Here is a 16,653-nt window from a genome sequence, read left to right on the forward strand (position 1 = left end):
GAATAAAATAAATAGAGATATCTATTTTTACATTTCTCCAGTAATCTCCAATAGTTAGGGCGTGTTTGGCGGTGCTCCTCCGCGCGTGCTCCTTACGCAGAGCCAGAGCCCTCTAGGCCGAGCCAGTTTTTGACACTCTAGCTCCGGGCATCAAAATGGCTCTGGCTCGGGCTCCACACATCCCGGTGAACAAACACTCCTCCACACGTCCTCGTTTGGTAGGGCTCCACCCGCTCCATTGCCGGAGCCACACACCAAACGGGGCCTTAGCTTCTTCAAACATGAAAACCAAGCAGGAGGGGGATAACTACATGAAAACCTCAAAGGATGGGTGCTCCGGTAGATAACAAGTGTGGAAGGCACGCACATATATAACAATTGATGGTAGATTTACCAAATACTTATTTAGGGAGTTGTTTTACAAAACAACTTGAGTGTTTTTCCCTTTTTTCCAATAAAATAGAGAGTTCTTCTAAGAAGGTTTTGGAGATTCTCACCTGCATTTTGTCTAATTCACCTTCAGCATTAGAAGTTTGTCTACTTAGAGGTCAATGTTTTCAAGGAAATGGACACTCGATTTTTGAAGAATTGGATTAAGATCCAACTCTCATCTCTTTTCTAATCTATTTCTTCTTCATGTCCTATGTTTCTTCCCCAACAGCTCATTCATGGTGTATGTGATGTCCATTCTACTCGCCTATATCATCTCCAGCAACTCCCCTCCAACTGGATCCTGCCGGTCCCCATCAGGCAACAACATCGGCGGTTTTGCTGCTCCCCTCGTTCTCTGATGCCATTCTCAATGGCAGGGTGGAACTCACGCTCGAAAGTTGCTCCAATCCTCCTCCGATGCGGATCTTAGTGGCCTCCTTGTCGGGTGGTGGGTCTCGCGCATAGACCTATTCCCTTCCTCCTTCGATGCGGATCTCGGTGGACCTCTCCACCCTCGCAGTGGGAGGTGCATCTTGGCGGCCCAATCGGCAGTTCGGTGGATCTTACATGCTAGAGCCGCGATGACATTTTATGAACTATGTCAAGTTATAACCCCTTTACAAGTTTTTAGGGTTGATTACATCCCAATGGACCATTCTACACACGAATGTGAGTTCCCGCTAACACTTATCTTCTACCGGTTCTAGCCAACTAAGCATGATTAGTCGTCCCGAGCCCTTCATGTAGTTGGATAGGCTAACATTACTCTAGGTTGAGCTAACCTTAGTGAAGGCATGATATATAGTTGTTTAAGCAATCTTAGGTTGAAATGCATTTGTATAATGACATGTATAATGAGTATCCAAAATATGGTTAAGTAGTAGTGGTTCCTGTCTAGCATGATGTATGGGTGATTGCAGGAAGTCATGACAACTCATACTCATACCTAACTTCATACCATACCTGCAAGAGAGGAATATATTATAAGGAATTGAGATATATAGTTCTTGAAACTTGATGGATTAGAGTGATAAATAGGTAGGAATCTTGTGATCCAAAATGGAGAGCTTGCTTGATGAACCAAGGGTGGATTAGTATTGTCCTAAGAGAGGTTTAGATATGGGGTAGGGTGGTTAGGTTGATACTGTTAAGGTTTTCCAGCACATAAATTTGAAGTGTTCTATCGAACAGTTGGGGTGTTCTCTAGAACAATTGGTGGGTGCATTCTTGAAGAGAGGGTCTTTTGGTTTTGGGTCTAGGTGTTCCAAAAGAGCGTAGACAGTCTTATTATTGTTCTAAAGAATAGTCCATGAGTGCAGTAGACGGTTCCTGTGAGTAAGGGAAACAGTCCGGGGGTGCATGCCGAGCTGATGTGGCTCTGTGATTCCTCGACGGTCCATGTGATCAAGCGCATAGTCTAGGTCCTAGGTGAAAAAGGTGTCTAAGTGTTAACTATCCATGCGTTCTAGAACAATACAGTTCTATCGGACAATTCGGTAGAGCAGCCGGACAGTCCACAAGAACATCGACAAAACCTATGTGATGGGTTGTTCTTGGTGTTCTTTGGGCTTGTTCTTAGGGTTTTGTGGGTGTTGTTTCCTAGGTGTGTTTAGTGGTTATCTAAGGGTGTCTAGGTGATGTGTTGGTGTTATGTAGCCTAGGGTTTACCCTTGCATGGAGATCTTTGAACTAGGATTCGAAGATTTGGTAAAACATGATTAAAAGGGAATAACACATGGAAAGAAGTTTGATGAACTTAATCATGATGAGGGGCCACCTTGTGTCACCAAGCTCAATCATGTGTTCTAGACCTTCTTGCCTCCAAGTGAGGGATGAGAATTTGAGAAGGATTGAGATTTACTTGCATGAAACATACATGCTTATTAGAGAGAAATTCAAGATAGCCATGAGATGAGAGGTAAGGGAATGAGTAGAGCTTACACTTGAGATGGATTTGGCACTAACAACCTTCATCTTCCATCCCATGCAAGATGAAACCAAAAGACCAAAGTTGGAATTTGCAATTTGAGAAAGAAAATGGAGGAATTTCTTGAGCTCACTCTTATGATAGAGAGGGAGAGGAGGAGGGTGAACTTTAGCTTCTTCTCTTGTTGATATCGGCCTTGCCCTTGGCTTGAATCCCTTCTCCTATATATTCTTCTTTCTTCATTCCTTGTTTCTTATCTTTCTCACTCTAGTTCTTGGTCTTTCCTTTCTTGAGAGGGAGGGGGAGGAATGAGAGTGGCAGAGAGATGAGAGGAGGGGACTGGATCTAGTGACTTGAAGGTGTTAGGTCGAGCTAACATGTGGGGCCATGGTGAGAGAAAAGGAGGATAGATCATCCAAGTGCATGTTTGCTGCATAAGTCTTCTAGTGGATAGTCCTGCAGAGTAGGCGGACAATCCGACAGAACCTTGTTTACTCCGCCGTGTTGACTAGTCAACTAGGGTTTGACCTGATCTCTGGAACAGTCCGGGGGCACTCTACAACAATCCGAGTGAACATCAAGAGATCTGAATTTTGTGATTAAGATGGGGGGATCAAGATTGGGGGTTGAGCATTACTCTTAAGAGTTTGTAGATACCATTTGAGCTTATTATAGAGAGAACCTTTCAGGCGATATCTCTTGGATTTTGGCTTTGGTTAATCGATCGGGTTAACTTGAGTTGACTTGGGTCGATTTGGAGGCGTCTACAAAGATCATTAGCTAAACCTGGGGTCTTCATCGTCGAAAATTATTAGATGACATCCACGTGGTTGACGAGGGTATTAATTGCAGGAGAGGAACAAAAGAGAGATGCCATGGGGCATGATCAACATGAGGCTCGTAATCCAGGAGGAACACGGATGATTGACGGGGGTTCACTTCATGGACCAAGGAAGTAATGGATAGGAGATAAAGCCTCCAAGACTGTTTTTTTGAAAAGATTAAGGGCACGTTTGGTTGGTGACCAGAGGTCACCACGCCAAACATGTGGCGCGTTGCGATTCTTTAGGCCATCGTTTGCTTCATGGCCGCATGTTAGGCAGCCGCACTTCCTCATGCGTCACTACAGTTGTTTTTCTCCACTTTGCTCGCCGAAAGTTGGGCGCTCATTTTGCCTGCCACAAATTTGGTGCCGCTAGAAACACGGTGTGGCAGGTTGATAGCACAAACCAAATGCGCCCTAAATTGCTAACGACCGTCGAGTCATGAGAGTAACAACCAAACCTAGTATAGACCATAGGCCACGTGTCACGTGACGTCATGCCGCTCATAGTGATACATGTATCGTACACTCATGTCTATAAATACACGTATATGTGTGCTCCTCTTGTAAGCACATCCTATCCAGACAAAGTTGTTATGATTCATCCGTATGCGGCACGCACACTCTGCAAAAAAAAAAAAGTACATATATCATAGTGATACATATATCGTAGACTCTGTAAGCACCTAGGAAGGATTGAGATTGAGCTGACGGATCTCGAAATTGACGCGATATATGATACAGCAGCTAGTAGGAGGATCAAGGGCGAACGAACTGAACCGAGCGAACGGGAACGAGAATCAGCTGCCTGATCGACAGCGCATCGGCAGCGCGGCTCCTCTGCTCTCCAGCCTTTTTCCGCTTTGGCAACTGGTTGAGTTCAGTTTCAATCAGGTCCATGCCGTATCTGCTGCTAAAGCAAAATGCATTCAGCGGCAGCGGCGTGTGGGGGGTGTCCGACTCCGATCCCTTCCTCCTTGCTTTTCTGCTGCTGCTGCATGCACCTGTCGCTTGTTTTTTCATTCATCAAAATAAAGCAACCAGCAACTTCTACAGTCTGCATCTGTCGAGGTAAAGAAACATTATTTATCCCTCCCTCTGTACGTCCTAGTTTGCCAGGCATCTTCCCCTAAAACAAAAAGGAAAATACCCGTCCCAGTTCGATCTTGCTTGTTTAGCTTTTGTGTCGTTGTGCGTGTGTGTATACGTACGTACGTGTGTGTATATATTTTATATATAAATATACCGGCTGTGGACGGATTATGGAGGGCATCTTGTTGTGACGGGGTGACGAATGTCCGTCTCTCACCACCCGTTCACAGCAGCATAGCGCACGCAGCGAGAGGAAAGTAGGAGAGCGTTCGGCTGGGACGAAAATACTGTTCATGAGGGTATGAAAATACTGTTTATAATGATATTACTGTTCATGCGGGTATGAAAATACCGACCAAAGGAAAAAAAAACAAGCCAGCCAGCCGAACTATCCCAGTCGAACATGTCCCCGCAGGAGAATCATTCGGGCGGCCTATTAATAGCTACCGCGCGTTTTTGGTGCCTTCTAACTGACTTCGTGGGGGCGTTTCTGTGTATTACCTGGCACAAATTAAACACCCATCCATCCATCCCGTCGTCGGCCGTGCCGGTGCCGGAACCGAGCGGTGCGTGCCTGCATTGCAATTCCAACGATCGAGGGGCGCAGCGGCGGTGGAAGAGGCAGCATGCAGCTCCTCTTGCCGACCGCATCATCCTCACCTTTCTTCCCTCCTCGCGTCGTCCTCAAAGGTACGTACGGTGAACTAGCTCCGCCGCGCCGGGGCCAGAGCCGGCCGGTTCCATGTCTATCTCTATATATCTTTGCCTGTGTCATATATATTTTGGCATGGCTGCGATCCAATCCAAACAATAACCTCTGTTTCAACAAAGTTCAGCTTTGCATAGCCCTCTCCTCGGTCGCTATACAAACATTCTCTTGGCTGGGTTTAAATAAATAAATTGTACGTATCTGGGTTTGGTTCGTCGTCGTCTTAGGTTAGATAGGCCGATGGGCAATCGGACAAATAATTGAAACAAACATAAGCAACAGAGACCTGCGCTGCTGCTGCCCAATCAATAATGTCTCCTGTAGCTAGTCTCCTGCAGTGCTAGGGGTTGCTTTGTGCCTTTCTTTGTCTGTCCGGCCTGATGAGTTCCTGCTCCGGCCTGCGGCTTCCTCACCGTTGCTTTAATTTGCTTTTTCTGCTTTCACTTGCTCGTCAATCAGGTCCATGCCGTATCCGTATACATGGCAAAGCAGGTGCTGGTGCTGGAGGTGCGGGCGCGACGGGGCCCCGTGGCAACCTCAGGCTCGGCGGGTGGTGGAGACCGCAGCAGCATCAGCCGGCCCCGGCCCCGGCCCCGGCCCCGGCGACGACAACGCAGCAGCCCGACAACGTATCCAGTGCTAAAGGTATAGTTGCATGGTCATTTGACTCTCATCATCATCCCCGTCAGTCACACAGATATATAGATGCTCTCGATCTCTTCTGTTTTTTTGGGTTCTTGCATTATTATACGTACGTATTGATGAACGAAACACTCACTGATGCCTGCGCTGCGCCCGTCGTAGCCCCTCTCTCTTTCTCTGCCATGTTGCACCTGCGCTTGTCGCTTTCCTCTTACTATATCTCCGGCTGCTGCTTTTCCTAAAGCCCAGAACAAAAAGTTTTGTTCTTTTCCTAATTTCGCTTTAGGGCGTGTTTAGTTGGTAAAATTTTTTGGTTTTGGCTACTGTAGTACTTTCGTTTGTATTTGACAATTAGTGTCTAATTATAGACTAATTAGGTTCGAAAGTTTCGTCTCGCGATTTCTCACCCAACTGTGCAATTAGTTTTGTTTTTCGTCTACATTTAGTACTCCATGCATGTGCCGCAAGATTTGATGTGACAGTTTGGGGTGAAAATTTTTGGAATCTAAACAGAGCCTTACTTATTAAGTAATCCGTTTTATTATGTTTATATGACCTTATTATTAGCTACTGTGTGCTAGGACTACTTATATATGTACTAGTACTCTTTCTGTTTCAAATTATAAGTGGCTTGCGTTTTCACCGACAAAATTTAGGGAACTGTATACATATAGGATCGGAGTGCCATTCCCCAACAAAATCTAGCTAATTAATTATTTTATCTTTCTCGTTGTCCTTGTTTGTTTCTTTTCTATCTTCCCATGTAGTGATTGGGAGTTTGGATTACAAGTCTGTTTGGCCCGAGCGGCGGCGTCTGCACCCGTTGTGGCTACTCACCGGCGCGGGTGTGGCCGGCTCTTCGGTGCGGGATGCGGCCAATGGCGACGTGCAGCGTAGGCAGGGGCGAGGGAGAGGGCAGAGAAGCTGCGGCCCGTGAAAGTTCGCGATGGATTGGTAGCGTTTAATCGGGTGCTCGGCCTGAACCGACCCGTATTGAATGGACCAGATTACATAAACGCTCGATCCAACTGCTAGCAGCTTTGCGGGCAACTTGGCCCTATCCGTTAGCCCGTTTTTGGTGCAGGAATCATATGTAGAGATGTGACGTCCTTTCATTCAGTATATACCACTACCGCAAAATAGTTTCGTTCCCCTCAAATTTACCACATGCTTGTTCTATATATGAGCAGTCAAATTTACCACACTTAGGATTATATTCATGTCAAACTTTCTTAAGTTAGACTAGACCTATAGAAAAAATATTAGCATCATTTGTATATCCAAATAAGTTTATTATAAAAGTATATTTAACGATTAATTTAATGATATTTATTAAGCATCATAAATATTAATGATTTTTCTATATATTTGGTTAAAGTTAAAAAAAAATTGACTTATCATGAAACGAGAGTGACACTCTTTGTGGGATGGAGGGAGTACGTACCATGTTTACTACTAATTATGGTAACACCAATACCTGGTATTCTGCACTGTATCCATACCACAAAGATTCAATTTTTTCATTAAGTTCACAAGGTTCACATTTCATTATGTATTTATTTATTTGAAAAAAAAATATCTGCCACTTTATTTATTTGAAAAAAAAGGAACTTTAACCCATCCACGGCGATCGTTCGATGCATGTGTGGGTGATGGAACGTCGATCGCTATCAACCGTACTGCTCAACAGTAGTTGACTGCGAAATTAAGATTCTTGTTGCGTGATTGATTCTATGGTACCTGTTCACACTGTCCTCTTTGTTTCTTGAGCCCAAATCCTCAGTGGACTTCACTCAATCACAAAGGTATCTCTATGTGTGGATGCAGCATGCTAAGGGATCCTGTCCTCTTTAATTGTACCCCGCTGTTCTTTTTATCCAAGTAGCCAGTGGACCAACTTGGTGATTGATGAACAACCAACTGTCCGAAACAAATGATTAGACTGGACCGCAGAGGTATCTTTAGTTTTTTTTGCCAAGATCATGCATCGCGCGCACAACAGAGAATCTGATGGGTATATAACACTAACTGTTGAGGAAAGAACTTTTGTAAGGAAAATTTGAGAGGCGGGCCTGGAACGTAAATTAGAAAAGTTAAATCTAAGGGCATGTTTAGATCCTTGGAATTGAATTCATTCTAATAAGAGTTAAATACACCAGAGGTCTATTAACCTAAGAGGAGGTTTCGGTTAGATCCATCAACTTCCAAAGTGGCTTTTTGGATCCATAAACTTTGTATGTCGTATCACTTAGGTCCATATCCCGCCACGTGGGCTTCTCATGCTGATGTGGCATGATGACTAGGCTTGTCGAGCAAGTCATGGATGTGAGAGAAGTAGCATGCTGGTCACCAGCCGTGGGCAGCAGGCTGCCGTCGCACACGTACAGCCCCTCCGCCTCCCAGCTCTCGCCGCGCCCATCCACGGCGCCGTCCTTCGGGCTGGACCCCTTCCGGCAGCTGCCTATCTGAGAGCGGCGACGGCGCGGTGCCGGCACCACCACCGCCACTGTGGCCGGAGTTCTGGCGCGAGAGGAGGAACGGCGAGTGCGCGGCGGAGGTGGGTGTGCCCGGGCCGGAGCCCGGTGCCGGGAACAGGCCGAGGTCCTTGCGCGCCTTGGCCATGACGGTGTGGAGCAGCGCCTCGGGGCCGAAGGCGAGGCGTATCATCTCCTTCTCGCCATGGTCCTGGATGAGGAGGAAGCCCACGATCTTGGCGGCGTGGTCCGGGTCCAGCGCCTGGATCCGCGAGAACACCACCTTGGTGGCCTCGTAGGCGTCCATGGATGGCCGGCTCTACTTTGTCACCCGCAAGCAAGCACGCACGCACCAGCACCACCAGAGAGCTTCCTTTTTCCTCTTCTTGGACCTGTGTTCTCGCAGCTGCGGTGTGGTAGTACAAGAAGAGTGAGCAAGCTGTGCTCTGCTCAAGCTCGAGGCTGGCTGCTAGCATCACTTCACTAGAGTTGGAGCTCACTTGGAGCGGCGCCAGGCCACTGGGGCAGTGAGCGGCTGCTCCATTTCCCAAAGCCAAGCCCCGGAGGTTGTAGTTCCTGTGTCCCTTGGAGATGGTCTCCCCCTGCTTCTTCCCCGGCCTCAGCGGCGTGCGCATGCATGGCGACGTCTGCATGCACGACCTGTCCGCGCGCGCCTCCTCGCTCTCGCCACCCTCGGTGGCGGCCTGTAGGATGTCCAGGTCCAGCGACGCGCTGCTCCTCCTGCTCACGCTGGACCTCCTCCCTTGGTCAAGCCTCACCTTGGGCGGCCGCCACACCGGTTTCTTCTGCACGGCCTCTGCCCTGGGCCACGTCAGGATCTTCTACGACGGCATCAACGACGACGTCTTGCCCTCGCACACCTCCAGCACGAAGGAGCCCTCAGAGAGGAGCGCTCCCGTTGGCGGGTCACGCTTGTACGCGATGTATTGGCCGGCGGGTCGCCCGACGAAGCCGACGAAGGAAGCCAGGATCTTGGCCGTGAAGGCCGGCGACCTGGCATCACCGATGAGGATGACCGCGGCGGTGCAGGCGCGGATGAACCACGAGGTGACGTCGGTGATGAGCGACGCTGTGAGCGCGATGCGGCCGAGTCGGTGTTGAAGGCCCCCCCTACTCCGACGAGCTCTGCATCCTCGACCTCTCCGGCAACGCCTTCTCCGGCGCCATCCCGGGGTTCCTGTTCACCGCCTCCTCCGCGCACAGGAGCTCTACATGTTCGGCAGGCGGGAGTACGTGCATGCCATGGACGCGGTCTGCGCCCGGCTCACGGTGATCGGCGGGTGCCGGGAGGAGGGGTTCCAGTACGGCGGGTGCCGGCTCGCGGTGACCGGCGGCGCGGTCACACTAACAGGCTACAAGGGCGAGCGTTTTGTACTCGAGAGCAACCCCAGCGGCATGAACGGCCAGAGCAAGAAGTGTGTGGGCCTAGTGGCGGCGTGCATGAGCGGCGGCATCACCAAGAAGTTGCTAATAGAGGCCAAGGTTTCCATCTCGGCGTGTGGCGCGCTCATGACAGCGGGCTCAAGAACAGGCACATCGGCCGCAACCTTCACCTGCACCCAGTGTCTATGGCGTGGGGCTACTTCCCGGATGGCACGCTGGAGGCAGCTGCAGAGCTCAGTGGCAAGTGCTACAAGGGTGGCATCATCACGACCATGCACCGCGTCACCGCCCGCACTATCATCCAGACGTCGGCGCTGGGGCCCGGGTGCTGGGCTTCGCTGATCCCCTGGGAGTCCGGCCGCGACATGAAGGAGCGCACCGCGCACGCCTTCGCCCTGGTCCGCGACCGCGGCGCGGGGCACGTGGATGGCGAGGGCCGCATGCGCTGCGCCCCGAGCCGGGAAGACGTGGAGGAGCTCCGCAACGGGCTGTGCCAGGCGCTGCGCATCCTGGTGGCCGTCGGAGCGGCCGAGGTGGGCACCCACCGCAGCGACGGGCTCCGGCTGCGGTGCGACGGCGGCCTCCGCAACGAGGACCTAGAGGCGTTCCTCAACGAGGTGACCGTAGGGAAAGGCCCCATGCTCCCGGGGCCTGACACGTGGGCGCTCCATTGCTCGGCACACCAGATGGGCAGCTGCCGGATGGGGTCCAGCCCGAAGGACGGCGCCGTGGATGGGTGCGGCGAGAGCTGGGAGGCGGAGGGGCTGTGTGTGCGATGGCAGCCTGCTGCCCACGGCTGGTGACCATGCTACTTCTCTCACATCCATCACTTGCTCGACGAGCCTAGTCATCATACCACATCAGCATGAGAAGCCCGCGTGGCGGGATATGGACCTAAGTGATATGGCATACAAAGTTTATGGACCCAAAAAGTCACTTTGGAAGTAGATGGACCTAACTGAAACCTCCTCACAAGTTAATGAACCTCTGGTGCATTTAACTCTTCTAATAATTATAATTTAGACATAGATTAATTAAGCTAATATAGTTATATATGAAATATATTTGTATACTTATATGTTGCATTTCTATTGTAGGGAAATGAGTTGAAGAGTGTGCTATAAGTTGGAGAATAGAATTTTTATTTTTATCTTCCACCCTATGAATTTGAGATAGGCTTATTTGTGAGCCTGGGAATGTTATGGAATGTCAAATTTCAAGCCAAATAGCCTAATCCATTAAGTAGATTTCAATCCCTTTAAAATAAAAGGATCCAAACGACCCTAATTGATTTTGGTTTCTTATATCAGGCCAACTTGACTTCTGATCATTATTGGATTCCTGTCTAGCTTACTGTACTTATATGGGGCCGGGAGAAAAGAAGGCAAAATGGGTAATGGAGTGCTAAATGTTCTGATGCTCTAATGCTATACTATAGTTGGTAGTGGGCATTGGACGGTACTATTCTGCTCAGGCCAGGTTCTTGATCCTTTGATGCATGTCTCATGCTGAACACTTACTAGAGATGTAAGTGGGTACCCAATATCAACAGTAGCTCAATCTGATCACTCACATCATTTTCTTCAGTTTTCTTGCTTTGAAATTAAATCCAGTTTAGTTCATTTCCATGAGTTTCAGTTCAGCCCAATGGCTTAGAGTAATCAAAACTTGCATCCCGGCAGAAACTAACTACTTGTAATGTACAGAAATGTTTCAGTGTTGGTGTTGGGTTTGAAGCAAATAAACTAACTATATGTTGTCAGCACCTGCAGTGTTCCAGACCACCCGTGTCGAAACCGAGACTGAAACTGCGAAATGGCCAGGGAAACCACAAGATCATGATGACTACCAAGTGATCCCTGAGGTGGTACATACCGTACGTCTTCTTTTCACAGATGTTGTTTCTTTCTTTCTTTCTGGACGACATTTGTTTTCTGGACAAGGACGGCAATGGTATAATCAATCCCATAATTATAAGTTTAGTTTGTTGCTGAAATTAAATTTGCATCTATATAGCAGGCTGATGAGATAGAGCTGCAGCCACTTATCGATCAAGTGAGGGCGATGCTAAGATCAATGAACGACGGGGATATCAGCATCTCGGCGTATGACACGGCGTGGGTGGCGCTGGTGCCAAAGCTGGACGGCGGTGGCTCCCAGCCCCAGTTCCCGGCCACCGTGCGTTGGATCGTCGACCACCAGCTGCCTGACGGCTCCTGGAGCGACTCGGCCTTGTTCTCTGCCTATGACCGCATGATCAACACCCTTGCCTGCGTCGTTGCACTCACGAAATGGTCGCTTGAGCCTGGAAAATGCAAGGCAGGGCTCTCGTTTCTCCACGAGAATATGTGGAGGCTAGCGGAGGAAGAGCAGGAGTCGATGCCCATCGGCTTCGAGATCGCGTTCCCTTCTCTCATTCAGACAGCTAGGAACCTGGGCATTGACTTCCCGTATGATCACCCGGCTTTGCAGAGCATATACTCCAACAGGGAAATCAAGCTGGAGAGGATCCCAAAGGACATGATGCATAGAGTCCCTACGTCCATTCTGCATAGCCTTGAAGGGATGCCTGATCTGGACTGGGCAAGGCTTCTGAATCTCCAATCAAGTGATGGATCATTCTTGTATTCTCCTTCGTCTACTGCATATGCACTTATGCAAACTGGTGACAAGAAGTGCTTCGAATATATTGATAGGATTGTCAAAAAGTTCGATGGAGGAGGTAAGTCGATCGTCCATGACATAGCATATATAGCTGAATGTTCACAATATCAGCTAGATAGCTTTTTAATTTGTGTCTCATCTGAAACTGTTTGTCATCACCATTTCAGTCCCCAATGTTTATCCAGTCGATCTTTTCGAGCATATCTGGGTCGTTGATCGGTTAGAGCGACTCGGGATCTCCCGCTACTTCCAACGAGAGATTAAGCAATGCATGGACTATGTGAACAGGTTTTTGCTTCTGCGATTGATCCCCTCTTTTCAGTACTATTGTTTTTCCATTTAGAGATAGATAAATCATGCATGGCAACACTAAGCTTCAGTGACAGTGAGCACCGTACCTTATGATGAATTTCTTTGGCTTGTCTTCTCATTTTGTAGGCACTGGACTGAAGATGGGATTTGCTGGGCTAGGGACTCTACTGTAAAAGATGTGGATGACACAGCTATGGCTTTCCGACTACTAAGGCTACATGGATACAATGTCTCCCCAAGTATAAAGACCATTCCCTTTTTTATTTAAATATCTCATTGACTGAGTACAAACACAAATTAAATAGGCTAATCATAAAATTAGTAGCAAGTTTCTGGTGAACCAACCAATGCTCAGCTAACTAGTGAAGTGATATATATAATGCACAGCATGATATAAATGTCAAAAGTATTTCACACAACCCCCTCTGCTCTTCAAACTTCATTAAGCTGTTACATCTCAGACATAAGTCGATCGTGTTCTGTAGGTGTGTTTAAGAATTTTGAGAAAGATGGAGAGTTCTTTTGTTTTGTGGGGCAATCAACTCAAGCCGTCACTGGGATGCACAACCTCAACAGAGCCTCTCAAATTGCCTTTCAAGGGGAGGATGTATTACACCGTGCTAGGACTTTCTCATTTGAGTTTCTCAGACAAAGAGAAGCCCAAGGCATGCTCCGTGATAAATGGATCATCGCGAAGGATCTAGCTGGCGAGGTAATCCAAACTATTCTACCATTTGGTGATCTTAGATTGATTAAAACATGAATAGAGGTGAAAATTATTTTCCATAAAGGTCATGATTGTGTCCTTTTATACCGATATGCTATGCACAAAAATATTTTCCAAATAATATATCACAACACATATGTCTATGTTGATCAATAGGTACAATATACACTAGACTTCCCTTGGTATGCAAGTTTGCCTCGTGTCGAGGCAAGAACCTATCTAGATCAGTACGGCGGTAAAGATGATGTTTGGATTGGAAAGACCCTCTACAGGTGCACACTTATACTTCATAGCTAAAAAATTGTTCATAAACTATGCTGCATATTCATTAGTCAAAGTAGGAGAGATGCTTTACCTATATGTGCGGGCCATTTTTGGCAGGATGCCTCTTGTGAATAACGACACATATCTTGATTTAGCAATAATGGATTTCAACCGTTGCCAAGCTCTACATCAGCTTGAGTGTAATGAGCTTCAAATGTAAACACCATAATTTCATATTTCATTTCATGAATTTTATTTTGGAAGGTTAACTTTCATTTAATTTGAAATATTTTGGCACTATATTTAGGTGGTACATAGAGAATTGCCTTGACACTTTTGGAGTGCAACCGCAAGATGTTTTAAGAGCTTATTTTTTAGCTGCGTCTTGCATTTATGAACCTAGTCGTGCTGCTGAGCGGCTTGCATGGGCTAGAACATCAATGATTGCCAATGCCATTTCTACACATCTTAATGGCATTTCAGCGGACAAGAAGAGATTAGAATGTTTCGTGCACTGTCTCTATGAAGAAAGTGATGTATCATGGTGAGTACTACACCTTACCTTAGTTGAGCATTGTATCCATTTATGAATCATCATGTGGCACAGGTCATGTACCAAGCATCATTGATGTTTAATTTCTTAATATGAAAAATAGAAAAGTAATTTGAGTAATAGAACAAATAACTTCCATAATTATAGGAATATCAATAATGATCATTTTAGCTATTAGGAATTATGTACTTACATAATATTTGGTATACTCATCACATGATAGATATAACAATTAATTGTACCATTGATCTTTGATATTCAGAATGTGCATTGTTCTTCCGATTCTAAATTTCAATCCTCACACTTATCATTTATTGCATGAGTCAATACTATGCGCATTACTTACATATATTACAAATGAGGTAAAGATGGCATCATATTCTTTGTTGTAAGCCCTGTTATGGTCAGTAGTGGTAGCCATTTAACCTTCCTTTTTTGTCAAGTCATGTGGATTGATTGTGCTATACTTTGGTGGCCAATATGGCATGCCACTTAAGTTTTGATGTATTATGAATGCTTCATAAGTTATGACCTCCATGAAAAGTTGCATAAGTTTATTGTTGATATATACTGTAGATGCTTTTATGTGGATGATGTAATTTTTAATTCGCATTGCATTTTACAATGACCTATTTAATTGTAGGTGTTTCATTTTTAACATTTATCTTCCATTTTCACTATGGCACCTATTACGTACTATGTAAAATTGAGAGAAGATTATTTCTCTGACATAAATGGTAAATTTAGGCTTAAAAGAAATCCTAATGACGCTATTCTCGAGGGGGCACTTCGAAGATTTATTAACTTATTGGCACAAGAAGCATTGCCAATTCATGAAGGACAAAGGTTCATACACAGTCTACTGAGTCTTGCAGTAAGTTATCCTCACTTGTGCTTAATTAGATTATACCGATGTCTTCTCAACAATCATTCTAATATCTTTGTCTACACTTCTAGTGGACCGAATGGATGCTGCAAAAGGCAAATAAGGAAGAAAACAAATATCACAAATCCAGTGGTATAGAACCACAATACATGGTTCACGACAGGCAAACATATTTGCTTTTAGTCCAGGTCATTGAGATTTGTGCTGGACGAATTGGTGAGGCTGTATCAGTGATAAACAAGGTTAGTGATTGGTTTATTCAACTCACATGCAATACTTGTGACGGTCTTAACCACAAGGTGTTACTATCCCAGGTATACCCTTTATCACAATAAAATTATTTTTACTCTTTGTGCATAGCTAGATATATATATATGATACAATGATTGTTCCCTTAGGGGAAAATAATAATTTGAGAATCAAACCATTGCATATATAACTATTTGTTAGCACCTCAATTCTCCACTAAAGACTAGAATTTGTTCCTAGTTGCAACCTCAAGTTATGGGTCAGGTCAACTGTTTGTGTAGATTTTCTATACCTTTCGATGGCTTAGTGAGTTTAGAACCTAAGTTTATGGCTATGTTTAACTTCAATATTTTGTGAGTTCAAATCTTCAAAATTTCTACACTAGCAAATTACCTCAACCTTATTCAATGCAATATGTACAAACAAACTTTATTTCCTGCAAGTTAGATGCTAATTAAATTTCCATATATTGTTCTAGTTTCATCATCGCTATTCCTCACATGTATAAGTAATCCTTCCTTAAGTCATATTTCCTTCTAAGGACAAGTGAGTAAGTTTATATTTGAAATGCTATTAAATATATTTTTATTTACTTTTGAATCTCTATATGGTATATGACCAAAGTAATATCAAATGTTTCTTTTTTGTAATATATATTTAAGAAAAGTATAGATACTTTCTTTCTCGACAATTATAGCAATCATGAATTCTAATATGTTCCATGACCACTAATTTAGAATAAGTAAAATTTTTGATAATTTGTACATATAAATTATGTTTTCCATAAAATCTATTTAGTTTTGCATGCCAACATGTCAAACTAATCATACCATGCGCAGGACGCCGAGAAGAATGAAGCAACAATAAATTGCATTGACAAGGAAATCGAGTTGAATATGCAAGAACTTGCTCAATCTCTGCTCCTGAGGTCTGATGAGAAAACCACCAATAAGAAGACCAAGCAAACCTTATGGAATGTCCTAAGAAGTTCATACTATGCTAGTCATTGCCCACAACATATCATCGATAGACATGTTTCCAGGGTTATCTTCGAGCCTGTTTAAAAACGTTTAAGTGGTAGATCATTAGGTTTAGGTGTAAATGTGTACATAAAGAAAGTATCATAAGGAGTAATGGTAGTGGAAGCATGCAATTGTAAGTTTATTTGTAGTCACTTAGGATGGAAATTAGTGTAGTTGTAATATCAAGAATGTTCTATATGAGTAATCATATTGTGGATAGAGGTGTTTGTCGACGAAATATGGTCGACAGTCTACCTAGGGGTATGCCCAAGGTAGTAGATTGTTGGCAGACAGATGCGCAAGCCACAAACAAGACGGTGACGCAAGACAGACGCGAAGTTTTATCCAGGTTCGGCCGCCAAGAAGGCATAATACCTATATCCTGCGTCTGATTGTATTGCTGTATGTCAATGAGAGATGATTTTGAGAGGGGTCCCCTGCCCGCCTTATATAGTCCGGAGGGCAGGGTTACT

At 45.5% G+C, this 16,653-nt stretch overlaps 1 protein-coding gene and 1 pseudogene across 8 annotated transcripts; both read left to right on the forward strand.

The window, feature by feature from the left end:
- The first annotated feature begins 4,776 nt into the window (after positions 1 to 4,776).
- On the forward strand, positions 4,777 to 16,397 carry LOC136488955 (ent-copalyl diphosphate synthase AN1, chloroplastic-like). 8 transcript variants are annotated; one of them, XM_066485723.1, is made up of 13 exons: positions 4,777 to 4,964; positions 5,443 to 5,628; positions 11,267 to 11,379; positions 11,520 to 12,225; positions 12,335 to 12,455; positions 12,606 to 12,718; positions 12,965 to 13,191; positions 13,363 to 13,478; positions 13,588 to 13,686; positions 13,778 to 14,014; positions 14,771 to 14,897; positions 14,981 to 15,223; positions 15,998 to 16,397. In XM_066485723.1, the coding sequence occupies exons 1-13, from the start codon at positions 4,901 to 4,903 to the stop codon at positions 16,220 to 16,222; spliced, it is 2,577 nt and encodes an 858-aa protein (XP_066341820.1). In that variant the 5' UTR covers positions 4,777 to 4,900; the 3' UTR covers positions 16,223 to 16,397. The 8 variants fall into 8 exon arrangements, with proteins under 8 accessions (XP_066341820.1, XP_066341852.1, XP_066341826.1 ...); XM_066485755.1 differs by having other exon boundaries at positions 14,981 to 15,151; XM_066485729.1 differs by having other exon boundaries at positions 11,523 to 12,225.
- LOC136510382 (long-chain-alcohol oxidase FAO1-like) lies at positions 9,363 to 10,451 on the forward strand (annotated as a pseudogene).
- Positions 16,398 to 16,653: the final 256 nt, after the last annotated feature.

Source organism: Miscanthus floridulus, chromosome 1 (assembly GCF_019320115.1).
Source record: "Miscanthus floridulus cultivar M001 chromosome 1, ASM1932011v1, whole genome shotgun sequence".
Taxonomy (NCBI): Eukaryota; Viridiplantae; Streptophyta; class Magnoliopsida; order Poales; family Poaceae; genus Miscanthus; species Miscanthus floridulus.